At 32.0% G+C, this 18,260-nt stretch overlaps 1 protein-coding gene across 1 annotated transcript; it reads left to right on the top strand.

Moving 5' to 3' along the window:
• Positions 1–3,066: 3,066 nt before the first annotated feature.
• Positions 3,067–8,765, top strand: LOC108478774 (phosphoenolpyruvate carboxylase, housekeeping isozyme-like). The gene is made up of 10 exons (XM_017781235.2): positions 3,067–3,443; positions 3,523–3,914; positions 3,985–4,069; positions 5,426–5,648; positions 5,727–5,830; positions 5,909–5,996; positions 6,408–6,562; positions 6,658–7,656; positions 7,736–8,122; positions 8,187–8,765. Exons 1-10 carry the CDS (start codon positions 3,276–3,278, stop codon positions 8,481–8,483), a joined length of 2,898 nt encoding a protein of 965 aa, XP_017636724.1. The 5' UTR covers positions 3,067–3,275; the 3' UTR covers positions 8,484–8,765.
• Positions 8,766–18,260: the final 9,495 nt, after the last annotated feature.

Below are 18,260 nucleotides of genomic sequence, written 5' to 3'. Positions count from 1 at the left end.
ACATGAGTTAACACATATTATAGGCATCAAAATAAATATCAAATTATTTTTATGCCTCGGTTTTGTGGTCCCGAAACCACATTCCGACTAGGGTCGTTTTAAGGCTGTCACAATTTTACAATCTAAATAACCCACACTTACAAATTGATTAAACAGGGATGGATAATAAATCGAGAAAGGAATGAGCTCATGAGTTGAGCAATCTAAAAGAATCGTTAAAGCAAAGTGAGTATAAATTTAATCAATATGTAGAATGGAAAAATAGAGAAGGAAGAAAAGGGAATAAATTCAACCACCGGAGGCGGCAGTCCGGCAGTTGCTGCTATGGTCCGGTGACGAGGGAGCGGTGGTCCAGCGATGATTGATAAAAAGGAACAATATGGGTTTCGGCACAACAATGTTGGATAAGAAAATAAAATGGAGGGAGAGAAACGGAGGAGAAAAGAAACTCCTGGTAGCTCATGGCGGTGATCACAAAAGCAATGAGAGGAGAAAAAGGAGAGGAGGTGCGGTGAGTACAATGCGCAGTGGTTAGTGGTGAAGGATTCGGTCACTGTGGAGGAAAAGGGCAAAAGTTAAAAGAAAAGGTGGTGATTTTTTTACAAAATGGATAAAAAAAGAAATGAAAAAGAAAGAAAATGAGAGTAAGAGAGAGGTAGGGACGACAAAGGGGTGGTGAAAGCTTGGTCAACCATGACTAGGTTCAATGAACCTCAATTAAAGGTAAGGTAAGAAGTTTTGGCAAAAAGAGGGAAAAATGGAGTGAAATGGGGGATCATGCTCCCTTAAATTAAGTTTGACTTATATTGGAGGAAAGAAATCCTCCTATTTATGGTGAAAATGGGGTGGATCCATGGATGGCAAGCACTAAAAGCACATGGAAATATCTAAAAATTTCAAAAAAAAAAAAAAGAAAAGAAAAAAGAGTGTGAACATGAGGGCTTAAACTTAGGACCACTAAGATAGCTAAAGAGTTATTAAACCATTAGACTACACACTTCCTTATTTTTATTTTAACAGAAAATATTTAAACACATGGGATGACATTTGCTAAGGGTTTAAATTATTGACATAGGAATATAGCTCAATAGCTAGACTAAATTAATTCTTTAATTGTTTGGAAAAAAATTAAGGGAATTTTAGTTTTCCAAGTTAATAATTAGCTCTATTAGAAAAAATTTAGTAGAGATGGATCAATTAACTAACACATTGGATGAAATTGTAATCATAGGGTTTTACTATTTATTAATTTTTTAATCTGCATAACTTATTTTCATTTCTTTTATTTAGTTAGAAAATTAAATTATCGATTAATTTGGATAGGTTTTAAAATAATATTTGGTGATTGGCATGTTAATTAGTATTAATTTTTGGTGGGATCTATATTTTATACTATTTGTAACGTACATATACTTGCGTGTGCAATTTTCGATCAAGAGACATAACATATACAATAGCTTTCTTCTCATTTATTTTCCTTCTTGTTCCTTCCTTACCCCAATTCAAATAAATACTAAATATTTTGTTGGAAAAATTGCATTTTATGGGAACTTTGAGGCATATTCTTAATACATAAAGGTAGAGAGTTGAATCATATTACTATGGTTTCATATTTTACTCCATGAGACCTTTACAACTGTATATCATATGCTCAAAATGGTTGAGTGATGAATGAGAAATTGATACTCAAAGTAAGCCACTTGAAAATATTGTTGAGGAAAAGTAAAAGCTTAAATCCCACATTAGTTAAATTCCAACATGTGAGATGTGCTTATATATGTGAACCCTCTTAAAAGGCAATTGAATGACTAACCTTGTAACATTGTCTTGCATGTAGGGGGTGAAGCTCTAAACCTAATAGGGTTAGAGTGCACAACGTGGGCAACACGAAATATTTGGACATGTTGGCCCAAATGGGCTTACGAACTTTTAGCCCAACACGAATTTATTTATTCGGCCGTAACTATAACCTACTAAATTTCTAAATTTTCCACTATCCTAAATGTCTATAAAAGGTTGTGTATTCTGTAAGATAAAATACACATTCGACTAATTTCTTATACCGAAATTCTGTTCATTTCAAAACTCTTCTTTTTGCTTCTCCGTATTTTTTACAATATTCCAATGATAGAAAAAGGCAAAGTTCGTTCGTTGATCGTTGTAGAGGTGCTATTACTTTGATCACTGCTGTTGTTGTATCCTGGGAGACATTCGACCAATGTTTCTCCAAGTATCGTAGGAGCGGCCGAATCTGTTTTAAGGAAATTGTATTTCACATGCCTCAATGTTTCGTAAAATCTCTATTCTTTTTTATTTCAACTTTTATTATAATTTTATTTGATTTTTCGTATTTAATAAATTAATTATAAATCATTTTATTTATATTTTAGTTCATATGTATTTATTTATAATTAATTATATATATGTTTGCTAACATGTATTATTGTCCAACATATTTTTTAAAATAATATTTTATCTCTAACAATTAAATTAAGGTGTCACTTAACACCAAAGTGCGTATATCGCCTAACCCGGTGACAAGAAAGGTAAAATTAGCACAAAATAAAAGAAATCAATCTTATAAATTTTAGAATTTAATGTTTTTTTTTTTTCCTTTTTTACTTTTAAGGATCTGGCAGTGCTTCATAATTCCTACAGGACATTCCGATTTCTAAAGCTACAAGAGTAGCCTATACTCTCTTGTTGCATGGCCATGCAATACGTTTGGGTTGTTAATTCAAGTTCTACCTTAAAAAAATTTATTGATTTAGTAGACATTAAGTTCAAATCTAAACTGTTCGTTTTATTTATTTATTTAAGATTATATTGTTTCACTTATAATTTACATATTTTATTATTAAAATAATTTAATATCTTTATAAATTCTTAAAACCTAAATTTTACTCACCACCCGAGCCAACTAAGTTCCAATTTGTTTCCCTTATAGAATGCAAATTATATATTTAAACTATAAAATAAAATAAATTTTTGTGTGAATAAGGTCAATATTTTAAAATATGAGGCTGTTAATTAAAAAAAGAAAAAACAGTTGCTTTTTTTGTTGCTAAAAAGTACAAAATAAACAAAGCTAGCGAAGGAAGTGTGTTTCGGTTATGATGATTGATACCTTAAGAAAGGAAAGAGAGTAAAAGTCTCTCTTTTGGGCTTGTACTTTTTCTGAATGTCTCCTAATTTAATCAGTTTGTAGAAAATTTCTTCACTGCTTTACAACATAACAAATAACTCCACTTGTGAATGTTTTGATCCATAAGAAAATGGCGAGTAGGAAAGTAGAGAAGTTGACATCAATAGATGCACAGCTAAGGCTATTGGCACCTGCCAAAGTCTCGGAAGATGATAAGTTGGTGGAATATGATGCTTTGCTATTGGATCGTTTTCTTGATATTCTTCAAGATTTACATGGGGAAGATATCAGAGAAACGGTAATTAATCCTTTCTGGCTTCATTCCCTCTCTCAAATCATTACTATGATTATTAATAATGTTAAAATGTTGATGTTAGGTTCAAGAATGTTATGAACTTTCAGCTGAGTATGAAGGAAAGCATGACCCTAAAATATTGGAAGAGCTTGGGAAAGTCATAACAAGTTTGGATCCAGGGGACTCAATCGTTGTAACCAAATCGTTCTCCCACATGCTTAACTTAGCCAATTTGGCTGAGGAGGTTCAAATTGCATATAGAAGGAGGATCAAGATGAAAAAAGGAGACTTTGCTGATGAAAGCTCAGCAACCACTGAATCTGACATTGAAGAGACTCTCAAGAGATTAGTGGGCCAATTGAACAAGTCACCTGATGAAGTTTTTGATGCTCTTAAGAATCAGACTGTAGATTTGGTCTTCACTGCCCATCCAACTCAGTCTGTTCGAAGATCTTTACTCCAAAAGCATGGAAGGTTCGTATCATTCCACTCTGTCTCAGCATTTTAAAATATCTCATATATTTTGTCATTGTCAAACTTTCAGGATTCGTGAGTGTTTGACTCACTTGTATGCTAAAGACGTTACGCCAGATGATAAGCAGGAACTAGATGAGGCGCTACAAAGGGAGGTATGAATATTCCCATCAACTAATTTTTGCATGTAAGATTAAATAATAAATTGATCTTTCTATTAAGAACTCATCATTGTACACCAATACACTCGTGTAACTGTTTAGTTATTCCGTAAACCCCTCTAATTTTTAATAACAGAAATGGATGAAAATTTTAAACAGAAAAGATCAATTTACTCTTTAATCAATGTATAGGGATTAATTTACTCTTTTCTTGAGTAAAGAAGATAAAACACAATCTAATTTTAATAAAAGGCCTCCATAATACTTTTGTCTAATTCAAACTACTAATATGTGTATCTATATATTCTTATAATCTTTTAGATATTTGATTGAAATTTCTTTTGTATACAAGAGGTTTCTTCATTGCTTTTTATTATATAGAGTGCCAACTTTCATTTTTTTAATGTTTTAATTTTCTTACTATATTAAATGAGATATGTGTCATCTTTTAAATTTTTTATGGAAATTATAAAATTTCAGTATGACGTATCAAATAAGAAAAAAATTATTATTTATATGTAAAAGGATTTTTTTAGATAATGCCTTTTAATCCACTTGTAGAGTTAAAAAAATAGAACTATTTATGTATCAAATAATATTCATTTTATTTTTACTTGGATATATTTTAACCAAAAGTTTTACCCATACATCTCGTTTGTCTCTCAAAATTTTGGATATTATAGAGATTGATATACACCTATAACAGTATTTTAGATTCAACTCATATTTTATCTTAATTTTCTAATAAAAATATATATTACATTATTAATAATATTAATTAGTGAGATTTAGATCATATCTTTAATAAAATTTACAAATGTAATTTCATTTATTTATATTATTTTATTTTATTTAATAATATAATATTAATACATTTTTATATAAAATTTAAATATTTTAACTAAAATTTATTATTTTTACTTCATTTAGGAATAAAACTAATTTTACTAAAATTTGAAACAATGGAATGTTATAAAGAATTAATTTAGTAAAGAGTGTATTTTATACTTTATGGTTGTTGTTATAGATAAAAACTATTATAGGAGATAAAAATAAATTATAAAAAATCGGTTAATTTTAAAATAAAATGTTGTTATAGAGGTTAATTATTATACATAAGGTTAACTGTATTTATAAGTCATTCCAAATCACTATTTCAATGGTTATATTATTTTCTTACTGAAATCCAAAAATTCATATGAAAATCTTCTAACAAGAAAGTTTATGTCAAGCCATAACTGATGATTTGAACAAGTAAATATGAAGCTTAAAAAATAACAAAAAATAGCAATAATGAGATTAATATGTTGATTGACATGCTCACAACTATTTCTCTTTTATTAAATACAGATTCAAGCTGCTTTCCGCACAGATGAGATCCGAAGAAACCCTCCCACCCCACAAGATGAGATGAGGGCAGGAATGAGCTACTTCCACGAAACCATCTGGAAAGGTGTACCACAATTTTTGCGTCGTATCGACACAGCTTTGAAGAACATAGGGATAAACGAACGTGTTCCTTATAATGCCCCTCTTATTCAATTCTCTTCATGGATGGGAGGGGATCGTGACGGTATCCTTCTCTTCCACATTCAACTATTTTAATTCCAACATCTCTAAGTGTGAGATGTCTATTTGATGTGGTACGCAGGAAATCCCTGGGTAACTCCTGAAGTTACAAGAGATGTATGCTTATTGGCTAGAATGATGGCTGCTAACTTGTACTTCTCTCAAATAGAGGATCTTATGTTTGAGGTATTACATTTATGGATAGAACGTAGTCGATGATTTATTACAATTTTGATCCATTCTTCATGTTTCTTCTGTTTTCAGTTATCAATGTGGCGATGCAATGATGAACTTCGCCTTCGTGCAGATGTACTTCTTAGGTCTTCAAGAAAAGATGCAAAGCATTACATAGGTTCTAACTATCATCTTAACCATGTGTTTTTTAGATTGGTTTTAGTTTATCACTAATCACTAGTTCTTCTTGAAGAGAACTTTGTATTAAAAGTTAGATTGCATTTTATCTTCTCTACTCAAAAAATGATCAAATTAGTGTTTATATGTTAGATTAAAAAGCAAATTGGTTATTCTATTAAATATTTCATCCGTTTTTACTATTAAAAATTGATCATTTTATGTCAGAATGAGGTGCATGTGGCACGCCATGTGTAGTTGTTTAATTGTTCTATTAACCACGCTAGTTTTTAACAACGATGAAATTTTTAACAGAAATAACTAAATTGCTCTTAGATCAAATATATAAGGATTAATAAAGTATCCGTAGCACTGTATGGTTTGTTTGATTTTGAAATTTGTTTGAGCTCAGAATTTTGGAAACGGATTCCACCAAATGAGCCCTATCGTGTTATTCTTGGTGACTTGAGGGACAAGTTATACAACACACGTGAACGCGCTCGTAACCTACTGGCCAATGGGATTTCTGACATTCCTGAAGAAGTAACTTTCACCAATGTGGAACAGGTTTCTTTTAAAATCCTTCAAATCATCTCCATTTTCGCTTTCCATAAAAAGCTTTTTTTGTTTTTGTTGACTGGTTCAATTTTGATTTCCTGTAGTTCCTGGAGCCTCTTGAGCTCTGCTATAGATCACTTTGCGCCTGTGGTGATAGATCAATAGCTGATGGAAGCCTTCTTGATTTCTTACGACAAGTTTCCACTTTTGGGCTTTCACTTGTAAGACTTGATATCCGACAGGAGTCTGACAGGCACACTGATGTCCTTGATGCCATTACAAAGCATCTAGATATTGGATCTTATCGAGAATGGCCTGAGGAACGCCGACAAGAATGGCTCTTATCGGAACTCAGAGGGAAACGACCTCTATTCGGCCCTGATCTTCCCAAAACAGAGGAAGTAGCTGATGTGTTGAACACATTCCATGTCATTTCAGAACTACCGCCAGATAACTTCGGTGCCTATATAATCTCAATGGCAACAACCCCATCTGATGTGCTTGCGGTTGAGCTTTTACAACGTGAATGCCATGTGAAACAACCGTTACGGGTTGTTCCATTGTTCGAAAAGCTCGCTGATCTCGAAGCTGCTCCTGCTGCTGTGGGTCGTCTCTTCTCTATAGATTGGTATATTAACCGGATCAATGGAAAGCAAGAAGTAATGATAGGTTACTCAGATTCTGGTAAGGATGCTGGTCGTCTCTCTGCTGCTTGGCAGCTGTACAAGACACAAGAGGAACTTGTAAAGGTGGCAAAGCAGTATGGTGTTAAGCTTACGATGTTCCATGGTCGAGGAGGGACAGTTGGACGTGGAGGGGGACCAACACATCTTGCTATACTGTCTCAACCACCCGACACAATTAATGGATCACTTCGTGTAACAGTTCAAGGTGAAGTTATAGAACAATCATTTGGAGAGAAGCACTTGTGCTTCAGGGCACTCCAACGTTTTACTGCTGCTACGCTTGAACATGGAATGCATCCCCCTGTGTCACCAAAGCCTGAATGGCGTGCACTCATGGATGAAATGGCAGTTGTTGCAACCAAGGAATACCGTTCTGTAGTCTTCCAGGAACCTCGATTTGTTGAATACTTCCGTCTGGTAAGTATTTCACCATTATTTGGTACCGACAAATTTTGATTAAAAGTACTTCCCAACAGTGAATTTTGAATGGTTGCAGGCAACACCAGAATTGGAGTATGGTCGGATGAATATTGGCAGTCGACCATCAAAAAGAAAGCCAAGTGGAGGCATTGAAACCCTCCGTGCAATCCCCTGGATCTTTGCGTGGACTCAAACAAGATTTCATTTGCCTGTGTGGCTTGGCTTCGGGGCTGCTATTAAGCATGTGATCGACAAGGATAAAAAGAATCTCCAAATTCTTCAGACCATGTACAACCAATGGCCTTTCTTTAAGGTCACAATGGACTTGATAGAAATGGTGTTTTCCAAGGGAAACCCTGGAATCGCTGCTTTATATGAGAAGCTGCTAGTATCTCAAGATCTCTGGCCTTTCGGACAGAAATTGAGAACCAACTATGAAGATACGAACCGTCTTGTTCTGGAGGTAATATATAGGATATATTCATCATAGGGTTAACCAAAATTAACTCTCTTCCATTCCATTGTAGGCTGCTGGACACAAAGATCTTCTTGAAGGAGACCCATACTTGAAGCAGAGACTTCGTCTTCGTGATGCTTACATCACAACTCTTAATGTGTGCCAAGCGTACACTTTGAAAAGGATCCGAGACCCTGATTATCACACCAAAGTGAAGCCTCCTTTAGCCAAGGAATCCACGCAGTCAAGCAAGCCTGCTGCGGAACTTGTGAACCTTAACCCTAAAAGCGAGTATGCTCCTGGTATTGAAGACACACTTATTTTGACCATGAAGGGTATAGCTGCTGGCATGCAAAACACTGGTTGAAACCCCTCTTCCTTTCTTATTCTCAATTTATTTGTATGAAATGCGTTGCCTTTCAAGGCCCGATTTGCATCCAATAAATCCTTTATTATTATTTTTTTCTGGTTTAATCATCTAGAACTGGAAACAACTTTTTTTTTCCCCTTCTCTTTCGATAAGAGGACCATCTTCAAATATGCATGAAGGTGAAAAACATGGATACCATGGGCGAAAATTTTCCCCTTTGAGTGTGCTGTTTACCATCTGAATTCCAAACATGCTTTATGAGTGGTTTATTATTATTATTATTTTTATTATTATTATTAGAAAAACTCATGGAAATAGTTTGAGGACTAAATTAATTACCAAAATATATAAAATCAATTGGAAGGGAGGAGATACTGGTGTTTAGGTCGGGTGGAGCCTGAGTATAATATTAATATATTTTATTCTTATTTAAGTTCGGTTTGGTAAAAATTTGGGCCTTAATTTTTCTAAATTAGCTCATATTTACAAAAACTAATTCACCATCCAAATTATTCTCTACTTTTTTAAAAAATATATTTATATTTATATTTTAATATTTAATAATTTTATATAATTTTTCATTTATTGAAATTTTTATATACTTGTCTTAAATTTTTTTAATGTTTACATTAGAGTAGTATTATATATTTAGTATAGGTTTATTTTTTAATGTGTTCTAAATTACATAATATATAAAAATAACATAACATAAAGTATTATAAACTTAAAACTGGTTGGGTTGGGCTGGGTTCAAGATTTGAATGTCAAGGCCTAGCCTGGCCCATATTTTAAATTGACTTAATTTTTTGCTTAAACCCATTTTTCAGGCTTAATATTTTTTCTCAAATCCTTCTGAATTTTTAGTAAGTATTCGAACCTAGATAGATAACCCGATCCATGAACAAATCTAGGAAGAAAAGAAACTTTCAGAGAAAATTTAGAAGAAAAAGAAAGGGTAGGAACAAGCTTTGATTTTTTACTTTAATACATTAACCAAATATCTTAGGTGCATATTTATAATAAAAATCTTATGTAAATTATCTTTTATGCACCAATCATTTTTTCTTATTTTTATTTAAAACATAATCCTTATTTAAATTAAATTATATCCAAAATCTACTATAAAAGTTTTTTTTATTCTCTACTATAAAAGGATGTTGATCACTAAAATAACAGCAAATCTAATTAAAATAAAATAATACAATAAATATTTTAAACATTAAAAATAGCAAGATCTTCAACATCCTCCATGCTATTTTTAATGAAAAACAAAGATTTTTCCTTTAATGTTTCAAAATTTGCCTTGACTAAATGTCCGCAAGTTGGTCTTCCAAGCTATAATAGACGAACTTTACTTCACTTTCTGCTTCAGCCTTTCGAACAAAATGTTACACCAAAATCAATTGTCCTCTTAAAGTATCTTAGCAATCTATTTTATTATTATTATTATTATTATTATTATTATTATTATTATTATTATGAGATAAGCTTCTTTAGGACAATTCATAAATCTATAAAGAAGATTGACAGCAAACATTAGTTGCTGTCAAATGCAACAAGTAGCCGGTTAGCCTTAAGTAATTGGTTTCGCCAACCATGGCAGAGCTATTGTCTTTGCTAAGCTTCTCATTTTGAGCCAATGGAGTGCTAACATTTTTGCAATTCTTCATGTTGAATTTTTTATGCACTTGTTTGGCATAGTTTTGTTAAGAAATGAAAATTCCGTATTTGAATTGAGAAATTTTGATTCCAAAGAACTCTGTCATTTCAAAGACCATCATCATTTGATCTTTGAATTGTTGCACCAATTCAAAGTTGCTCCTTATCACTTGTATGTCATCAACATATAAAAAGACAACTAACAAGTCATTGTTGTTACTAGTTTTGGCATAAAATGTAGCCTTACTAAGATTTTTCTTATAGCGGTATCATTAATGGCAATATTCCGGAAACAAGAATCATAAAATTTTAAGTGCATGAAATACTTATGAATTTAGACAAACATCGAAAAGTGAATAGTAAGGCAATAAATAATATCTTTTATTCGTGTTATTAGATTAATTTAAAATGCAGGACTGTTGAGATATTTATCCAATTTAGAATGTAGGGTAAATTATAAAAGAATAAATTGCTCAATGATATATAGAATATTATGACATGTGATATGGAGAAAAAATAGTATACGAGAAAACATGAATTTTATGAGAGTTATTAGATTAAACTTGTGATTTAATCTTGGCCGCCCTTAGAACTCATTAAGGATAAAGTGATAATTTTCTATTGAAGTGTTTTGAAGGAGATACTCTATGTCATTGGATTTAAAATCTCATGTGAAATCTTAACCATTAAATTTTGGAGGGATTTGAACCATTTAGATCAAATGACTTAAAATTAACGTTAGTCACTAGATTTAGGGGTCAAATAATTATGATCTTTTAATGAAAACGGAAGAAAATTTTCCCTTTTTTTTTTCTGGAAAGAAATGTAAGAAATCTCTTTCCTTTATTTTTTTTTTTCATCTCTTCTCTTTTATATTAAACCTTCATTTGAAGGCTTAATGAAATTCTAGTTAATTTTTTGAAAACCTAAAAGCTTTCCACTGATCTCTAAATCTTTTTGAACTTAATATTTAAGAGAGCTAAAATTTCAACAATATATATATATATATATAAAAAAGGTAAAGTTGAGAATCAAGGTAGGAAAGCTAGTGATCTTCTTATGTTCCATGATTTTATTAATACAAGCTTCAATTTTTGTTTAATTTGAGTATTTATTATTTATTTATTTATTCATTGTGTCTTCAATAATTTTTAAAGAGGAAAAGGAAGGCAAATAAAAGAAAGTGGATTGAGAGAGAAATATTTTTTTGTCAAGCCAAGTCATGAAATTTACTTGTGTTAGAAATAAATTGTAGATTAGATGAAATAATAGAAATATGTTTTTAAATGTTTAAAAAATTGTTGAGTCAGGTTAAATGAAATGAAATGGTGAGGTTAAAATATATTAAATTGGAAAAATTAGTTGTGATAAGAATGACAATTTAAATGGAGGGTATTTTAAAAATAGAACAATATAAGAGAATTGTTAAAATAAGTTGTTTATCGAGATGGATTTGATATTAATTTATTCGAGTATGAATGTTATTGAGATAAGAGTGGTGATACACTTGAAATGAATAAATATTGTGAAATGTGAAAATAAATATTGAAATGGTATATTTTTTATTCTTTTTTATTATAAATTGATGTTGATAATGTTGATTTTGAGTGGAATGAATGGACTTGAAAATGTTATGTGAATTGTGACTAGCCCTAGTAATTTGGTAGTACATTGTCCATATGTAATTAACATGACAATAGAAATAGAATAGTACACAAGGTACGAGATTTGGGATTGTACGAGACATGATGAATTCAAGTTTTTGTATGTTTATGACACTTCAATACCTTATATTGGAGTGTAGGATGGAGCATTTTGGTGCATATGTTAGAGTGATGGATGGTCACATTCTGTACATCCGATGTATGAATCACCAAAAGTTATTAAGGGCCAAAATTTAAATTGAGCATATATGTATTTCTTAAAAAACATGATCTAATAATGATAGTAATAAATTTTATGATTATAAAGAAAGTAATTTTAACTTAATAGTGATGTTTAAAGTGAAATAAACATTAAGGAGTAATCAAGACATGAACTAATAATTAAGGTAAAAGTGATAAGGTAAACTTAATATTTATTACGATTAATGATACATTAAAGGAATGGAGAGTCAACCTTGTAACTTAAGGAAAATGTCTTTTATTAATGTCATGGTTAAAGTTTTAATCATAGTGAATGGATGCTCATAGTTATAAATGCATTTGTAATTGTGGGGTATTATAAACTTGGCTTGACAATAAGGTGAGCAATGCGATTTCATTGAGTACTAACTAAGTGTTATATATGCTTAGCACGTTGTTGATTTTTATGCATAGGTCAGAAGTCATTGACTTGAGAAGATCGTTTTGTTTAAAGCCTTAGATCACAACACTAAAAAAAAATATGTATTTTGCACTTTTTTGTATTTTGAATTATGGTCTTTGATGGTATGCACATAGGATTCTTTTAGGAGAAAGGCGAGGCATACTATGTCAGAGAAATTACTTTCTTTACTTTGAGAATTAATTCCTTTTTTTTATATAATTTTAGGTTTACATATTAATCAAGTGAATAGTTTTTTATTTGATATGTTTGAATGATACTTTTAGATGATTTATTGTTTACGAATGATTGGAATTTGTTTGGTATTGATCTAACATATTTATATACGTAAAATTAAGCTCTTTAACAACTTAAAGAGCTTATTCTCAAGCATCTTGTTGTCTTTTAATTCTTTTTTTGCATTTTATAGATTTCATATTTAATTTTAGTTTTTATCCCGTTTTACTACTTTTATGAATAAAATAAGAAGTATGTCCCATTTGGGGTTTAATATTTTAAATAAGTTTTTTTCAGGCACTAAATAGATGCAATAATGAAAAGAGGAGCTTAAATTGAAGCCAAAGTCATGACATCAAGATATTGGTGTCGCAACAGCAATGTTCTTGCCATCAACTAAGGAGTTGGACTTTATCAAATTGCATATTAAAGTGGACTGTCTCCAAGGTTGTGACACCAATGAGTTGATATCGCGAGACCAACACTCATGGTCACAACATTGGGCTAATGATGTTGCTGTTAATCAAACTTAAAGTGTCATCTTTCACAAGCCTTGTGATTTTTTCTTAGTTAATATGATCAAGTCTCAAATGCCAAAGGTATGTCTCATTAGAGTGAGAAGTTTTAAGTTTTTTGTTCAAAATTTCAGTCTCAAGCATTGTGTACATCCATCCATTATAGATAAGTTTGTGATTACTAAATATTGAAATATTATTAAAATTCAGAGTCAAGTAGTCTTTATATAAACATGCAACAGAAATCAAGTTTATTTTGAAACTTGGTACACAGAAATCATCTTTAAAAATAAAATAAAAACGTCTTTAAAAATAATCTCTTAAAATTATTAAAATAAAGATGTATATCTCCCACTGCTTCAACTATCTCAATTGTCCTATTTCAAGTCTACAATGACAAACTCTTATATTTAAGATCTTTCATCTCTTGAAACCCCTATAGGGAAACACACATGATTAGTGGCTCTCAAATCAATGACCCAGTGGTCTACTGAATCTTCGACTAAGTAAGCTTCTATCATAAAAAGTTTTATACCTTTGCCCTTAGTTACTAGGTAATCCTTCCGCTCTTTGCAATTTGCCTTGAAGTGTTCTTTCTTGTTACAGAAGAAGCACTTGGACTTAGATAAGTATTTAGGCTTTTTTGTTCTCTTTCTTTCCACTTGTGGTGGCTCAAAGAACTTAGCGTTGCTTTTATTAGTGTGCTTTCCCTTCCCTTTTGAGGAAAGAGCAACAACTAAGTTTGCTTATGCTTTTTTGACTAATTAACCGTCATTCAATATCAATTCATAGGATTATAATTTGTTCATGAGTTATGTAAGAATCATTTCTTGTTCCCAAGGTTATATGCAACCTTAATGCATGCAAAATCCTTGGACAAGCTTTTGACACTATCTCAATTTACGTGTTCAAGTCCAGGTTGGCCTCATTATTCATGGCCTCAGAAAAGTATCCCATAAGAGTGATCATATCATCTTTGATCAAAGTGTCGGGATTTTACTGGACATTCATCAAACTAGTAATAGCCGGCTAGCGAGCCAAGGCAACTTGGCCTTCAAACAAGTCTTCTAGTTTTTCTATAATCACTTTGGCAATCTTGCAGCCCTTCAGTTTCTTATAAAGAGTGCTAGTTACGCTTTCCAGCATATAGCAATGAGCTATCTCATCAGACTCCTCCAACATACCGAGATTAGGCTTCGAAGTTTTAGCCTCGCAAAATAGGGTTCACTAGTGTTACGGTGAGCTGGGGAGCTCACCAAAAGAGTATCAGCAAGGAGTTCACCAACATTTCAATGTTGCAGTATGCTCTAAAAGGATGTGGGAAGAGGTTCACCAAATTCATTGCCAAGTCGAGTCCGGTAGTTGGTTTGGCGAGTTAGGGTTCGCCAGTGTGTTTGGCGACCCAAGGTTCGCCAGGTAAGCTATCAATTAGGGGTTCACTAGTTGAGTTGTGATTGGGGGTTCGCCAGTCAAAGATTGGGTTAGACTGAAAGTAGGAAATAGAGATATAGTGTATCTACAAATGCTTTTTCGTGCAAGTAACATATTTCCTAAGTCAAGTAGGGTATCCTAAGATTTTGAGGACAGTTAGGACTATAAATACGACCCTTAATTCATGAGAATTCTCTCATAGAATATTCTATCGTCAAGTCTCTGTTCAATTGGAGAAAAGATAGTTGGGTTCTGTCAAGGGAGATGGTGATTGAATTTAAACAACCCACACGGTTGAGGCTATTAATTCAAGTTGGGCTTTCTAAATCCCAAAGCTGTCGAAATATTAAATTATGGGCACATTTCACATGGTTAGAAATTTGACAAGGGTCAGTTTGCAGATCGTACCAAAATCGACTACATGAGGGAAAGTTGGCAGTTGAGGCATCCTTAGTCGTTATAACCAACTTATCGATTGGAAGGGAAAAACCTTTTTTTCAAGGATCGGTTCAAGTTTGGAGCATACCGAGGCTAAGGTTAAATATTAATATATTTAGTTCCTCGATTTAATTTAATTCACTTAATTTTATTTTCCAATTTCAAATTTATTCTTATTTTATTATATTTTTTGTTTATTTTATTTTCTCTATCAACTAAATTCCCCCTCTCATTTATTTTACAATTTTGCATACATAGGTCAAGGGCTCGACAGTTGCCTAGACTCAGAAATTTCATCATGAAAATAGGAAAATTACTAATCCAGTCCCTGTGGGATTGACACTATTACTCTATACTACTATTCAATTAAGTTAGAGTGTAGGAATTTATGTTTGGTGGTTTCAACGCTTATCAAATTTTGAAAACATAAGCCTAAGCTATTTTCCCATGTAACCGAAACTTATAACATAGCAAACTTTAAATTCAAATATCTCGATCTATACTTAATATTTTCACCTAAAACCAATTTCGTTCATTTATTATTCACCTATGAGTAATTCCCAACCTTTAAACTACAATAAAATACTCAATTCATAGTATCGACTTTGCCGACATGTTTTATGGCTACTTTCAAAAAATTCATTAAAACTCAAGAAATCTTCAACAAAACTTTAAAGTAAGTTTAGAAACCTTCTAATAATGTTTAAACAAGTTGAAAACACTTTGAAACCAAGTTTTTATCCACAAACCCAAAATTCACCATTAGAGACCCGATTTTCGGCTTTTATCTAAAACATGTGTTTCAATGGCTAAAAATTTAGTTTAAGGGACTAGATATCTACCATTTAAAACTCATAGAAAGTCAAACGGTTACCTTCGATGGAAAAAAATAAGCTTTGACACAAATTTGGAAAAACCCACAATTGGAAAAGATGATATAGATGATAAAGTTTTTGGGTGATTTTCTTGGTTTTTATAGAGGCTTATGATTCAAGAATGATAGAAATCAAAGAGCATTAGGAATTGGAGTTCAAAATTGATTGGAATAGTAAGAGAGAACAAGGGACGACAAACACTAGTTTTAGTTTTGGGGGTTGTTTTTACAGGAAATAATTTGGAGAATGAGGGTTTTTAGCTTGAATTTTAAAATCTGGTTAAATTGCTTCATAAAAACTCTCAATTTTGGCTCTTTTACAAATCAATCCTATTTTCAAAATTAAAGGTATTTAAAACTCTTTTTCAGAAATTAATTTAATTTTCTAAAAATAATAATTGAAAACATTATCGATATGCCATGTCACAAAATTCCAAACACTCTAAGGCTAAAATTCCTAAAATACTCGTAAAACTCTTAGGTCTTATTTTGGGGTGTTACATTTATTGTGTTGCATATTATGAACTTGTATTTAAATTTCATTCAATGTTTAGTTTTGATATATCTACAGTTAGGACTGTTGAAACCCCGAACTTAATTAAATTCAGGTTGCTTGGCCATTCATTTACTATGTCTATTTCTGATTTTAAAATAGCCATGGGTTTCGTTCACCCTAATGATGTTTAGTCTGACTCATACCATATTGCTCTACTCGATACGTAGTGATTTCGATGCCAATTTAGCTTACTCGATTTTGACTAACTCAGTATCCCGGTCTTAAAATTCTAAGAGCTCTAAAGCTTTGCTTGTGCATGAACCGCCCTAAGGTACATTCATCGGTTTCTCACTTTTAATTATTTTAGCCGCAATGATTCTACGTCTATCTTAAATAAGATAGAACTATTTCCCTTATGGTGCATGCATTTTGATTTTAGGGTCAATTTCGGATATTGGTTTGCACGTAGTTTTCATGCTGTAATTCGAGCTCACCGACATCTTGTACTCGGCCCTTACATCACACATTTAGCTACAAATATTCTTCCATCCAGAGTTGATTTTTCATCGCTAATGTATGCATATAATATGGATCCTTTAGATGAATATTGTTTGGATTCTTTGGGTTTGCTTATGGCACCCCTACTGCATTTTATTTCCCTCTAGGTACACGAACCACTCGAAGCAATAAAGTTTTTCGACGAACACATGATCCACCTACTAGAGAAAAAGAGGAGCAGCCCTTTTCTGCGGTGGAAGAATGGCTTAATTGCATTGAGACTCACCTAGCAACAATGGAAGCCAACATCTCAAGCATCCTCACCATATTGCAAAGCGGTCACTTGCACCATCCTCTGACCATTAATTATACATGGGGAGTACACTTTACCTTCAACTTTTGTTATTCTTTTTGCACATTGAGGGCAATTTGGGCCAAGTAAGGGGGACATGTCATGCTATTTCTTCTTTGCATGTGTTCATTCACCAAGATAATTCCTTAATTTGGTTCGAAAATGAACCTTTAATTCTTATGCTAAGTTTATTTAAATAATTGGTTGAATCATGAATAACTATTACTTACTTGATCAATAAATATTTTGTAGAATTGAAAATATTATGGCTTAGTCAATGTTTCATATAAATTGTTGGCTCTTTTAAACTTGTCTAATGAAAGTACTTATTTAAATAAATAAATAATTTTTAATGGCTTTGTTAAGAGTGAAGATTCAAAAATGTGACCGATTTGAGTAACCGGAATGAGGTGTTTGGGTCGTTATCTCATTTTACATCAAAATATTTTAGTGATGAGCCGAAACTTGTAACACTCCACAACCGAGCTACCTTAAGAAAAGAGAAACCAGGATAAGGTGCTTAGGTTGTCATCTCATTTCACATCAAATTGACTATGTCTTGAATTCGTTTTTGAAAAAAAAATAGAAAAAAAAATGTGTCAAGTTAAGTAACAGAGTTGAGGTGCTTGGATTGTCTCGTAAGTTTGATTAAGCCTAGATTTAGTGAAGTAGTTAAATTTGACATATTGTTCAAGATTTTATAAAATGCTTATTAATTGAGTCTAGCATCTTTTTATTTTTTATTCACCTAATTGTTTGACTTATGCTTGAATGAGGAAGGGGGTTTGATTTCGAAAAGGATTGTCAAATGATTTTTAGTAGACATCATGCTTGAGGACAATCATCAGTTAAGTGGGGGGAATTTGATGGCAAGATAAATTTGTGTTTTGAATTTATTTATTTTGGGCTAATTTGCTACTAAACTTGGGTTTTTCTTATCAGGAATGAAATTAGTGTGTCGAAATTCAAA

This window comes from Gossypium arboreum, chromosome 12, assembly GCF_025698485.1.
Source record: "Gossypium arboreum isolate Shixiya-1 chromosome 12, ASM2569848v2, whole genome shotgun sequence".
Classification (NCBI taxonomy): domain Eukaryota; kingdom Viridiplantae; phylum Streptophyta; class Magnoliopsida; order Malvales; family Malvaceae; genus Gossypium; species Gossypium arboreum.
The sequence above is the reverse complement of the archived record's forward strand: the minus strand, read 5'-3'. Positions and strand labels throughout refer to the sequence as shown.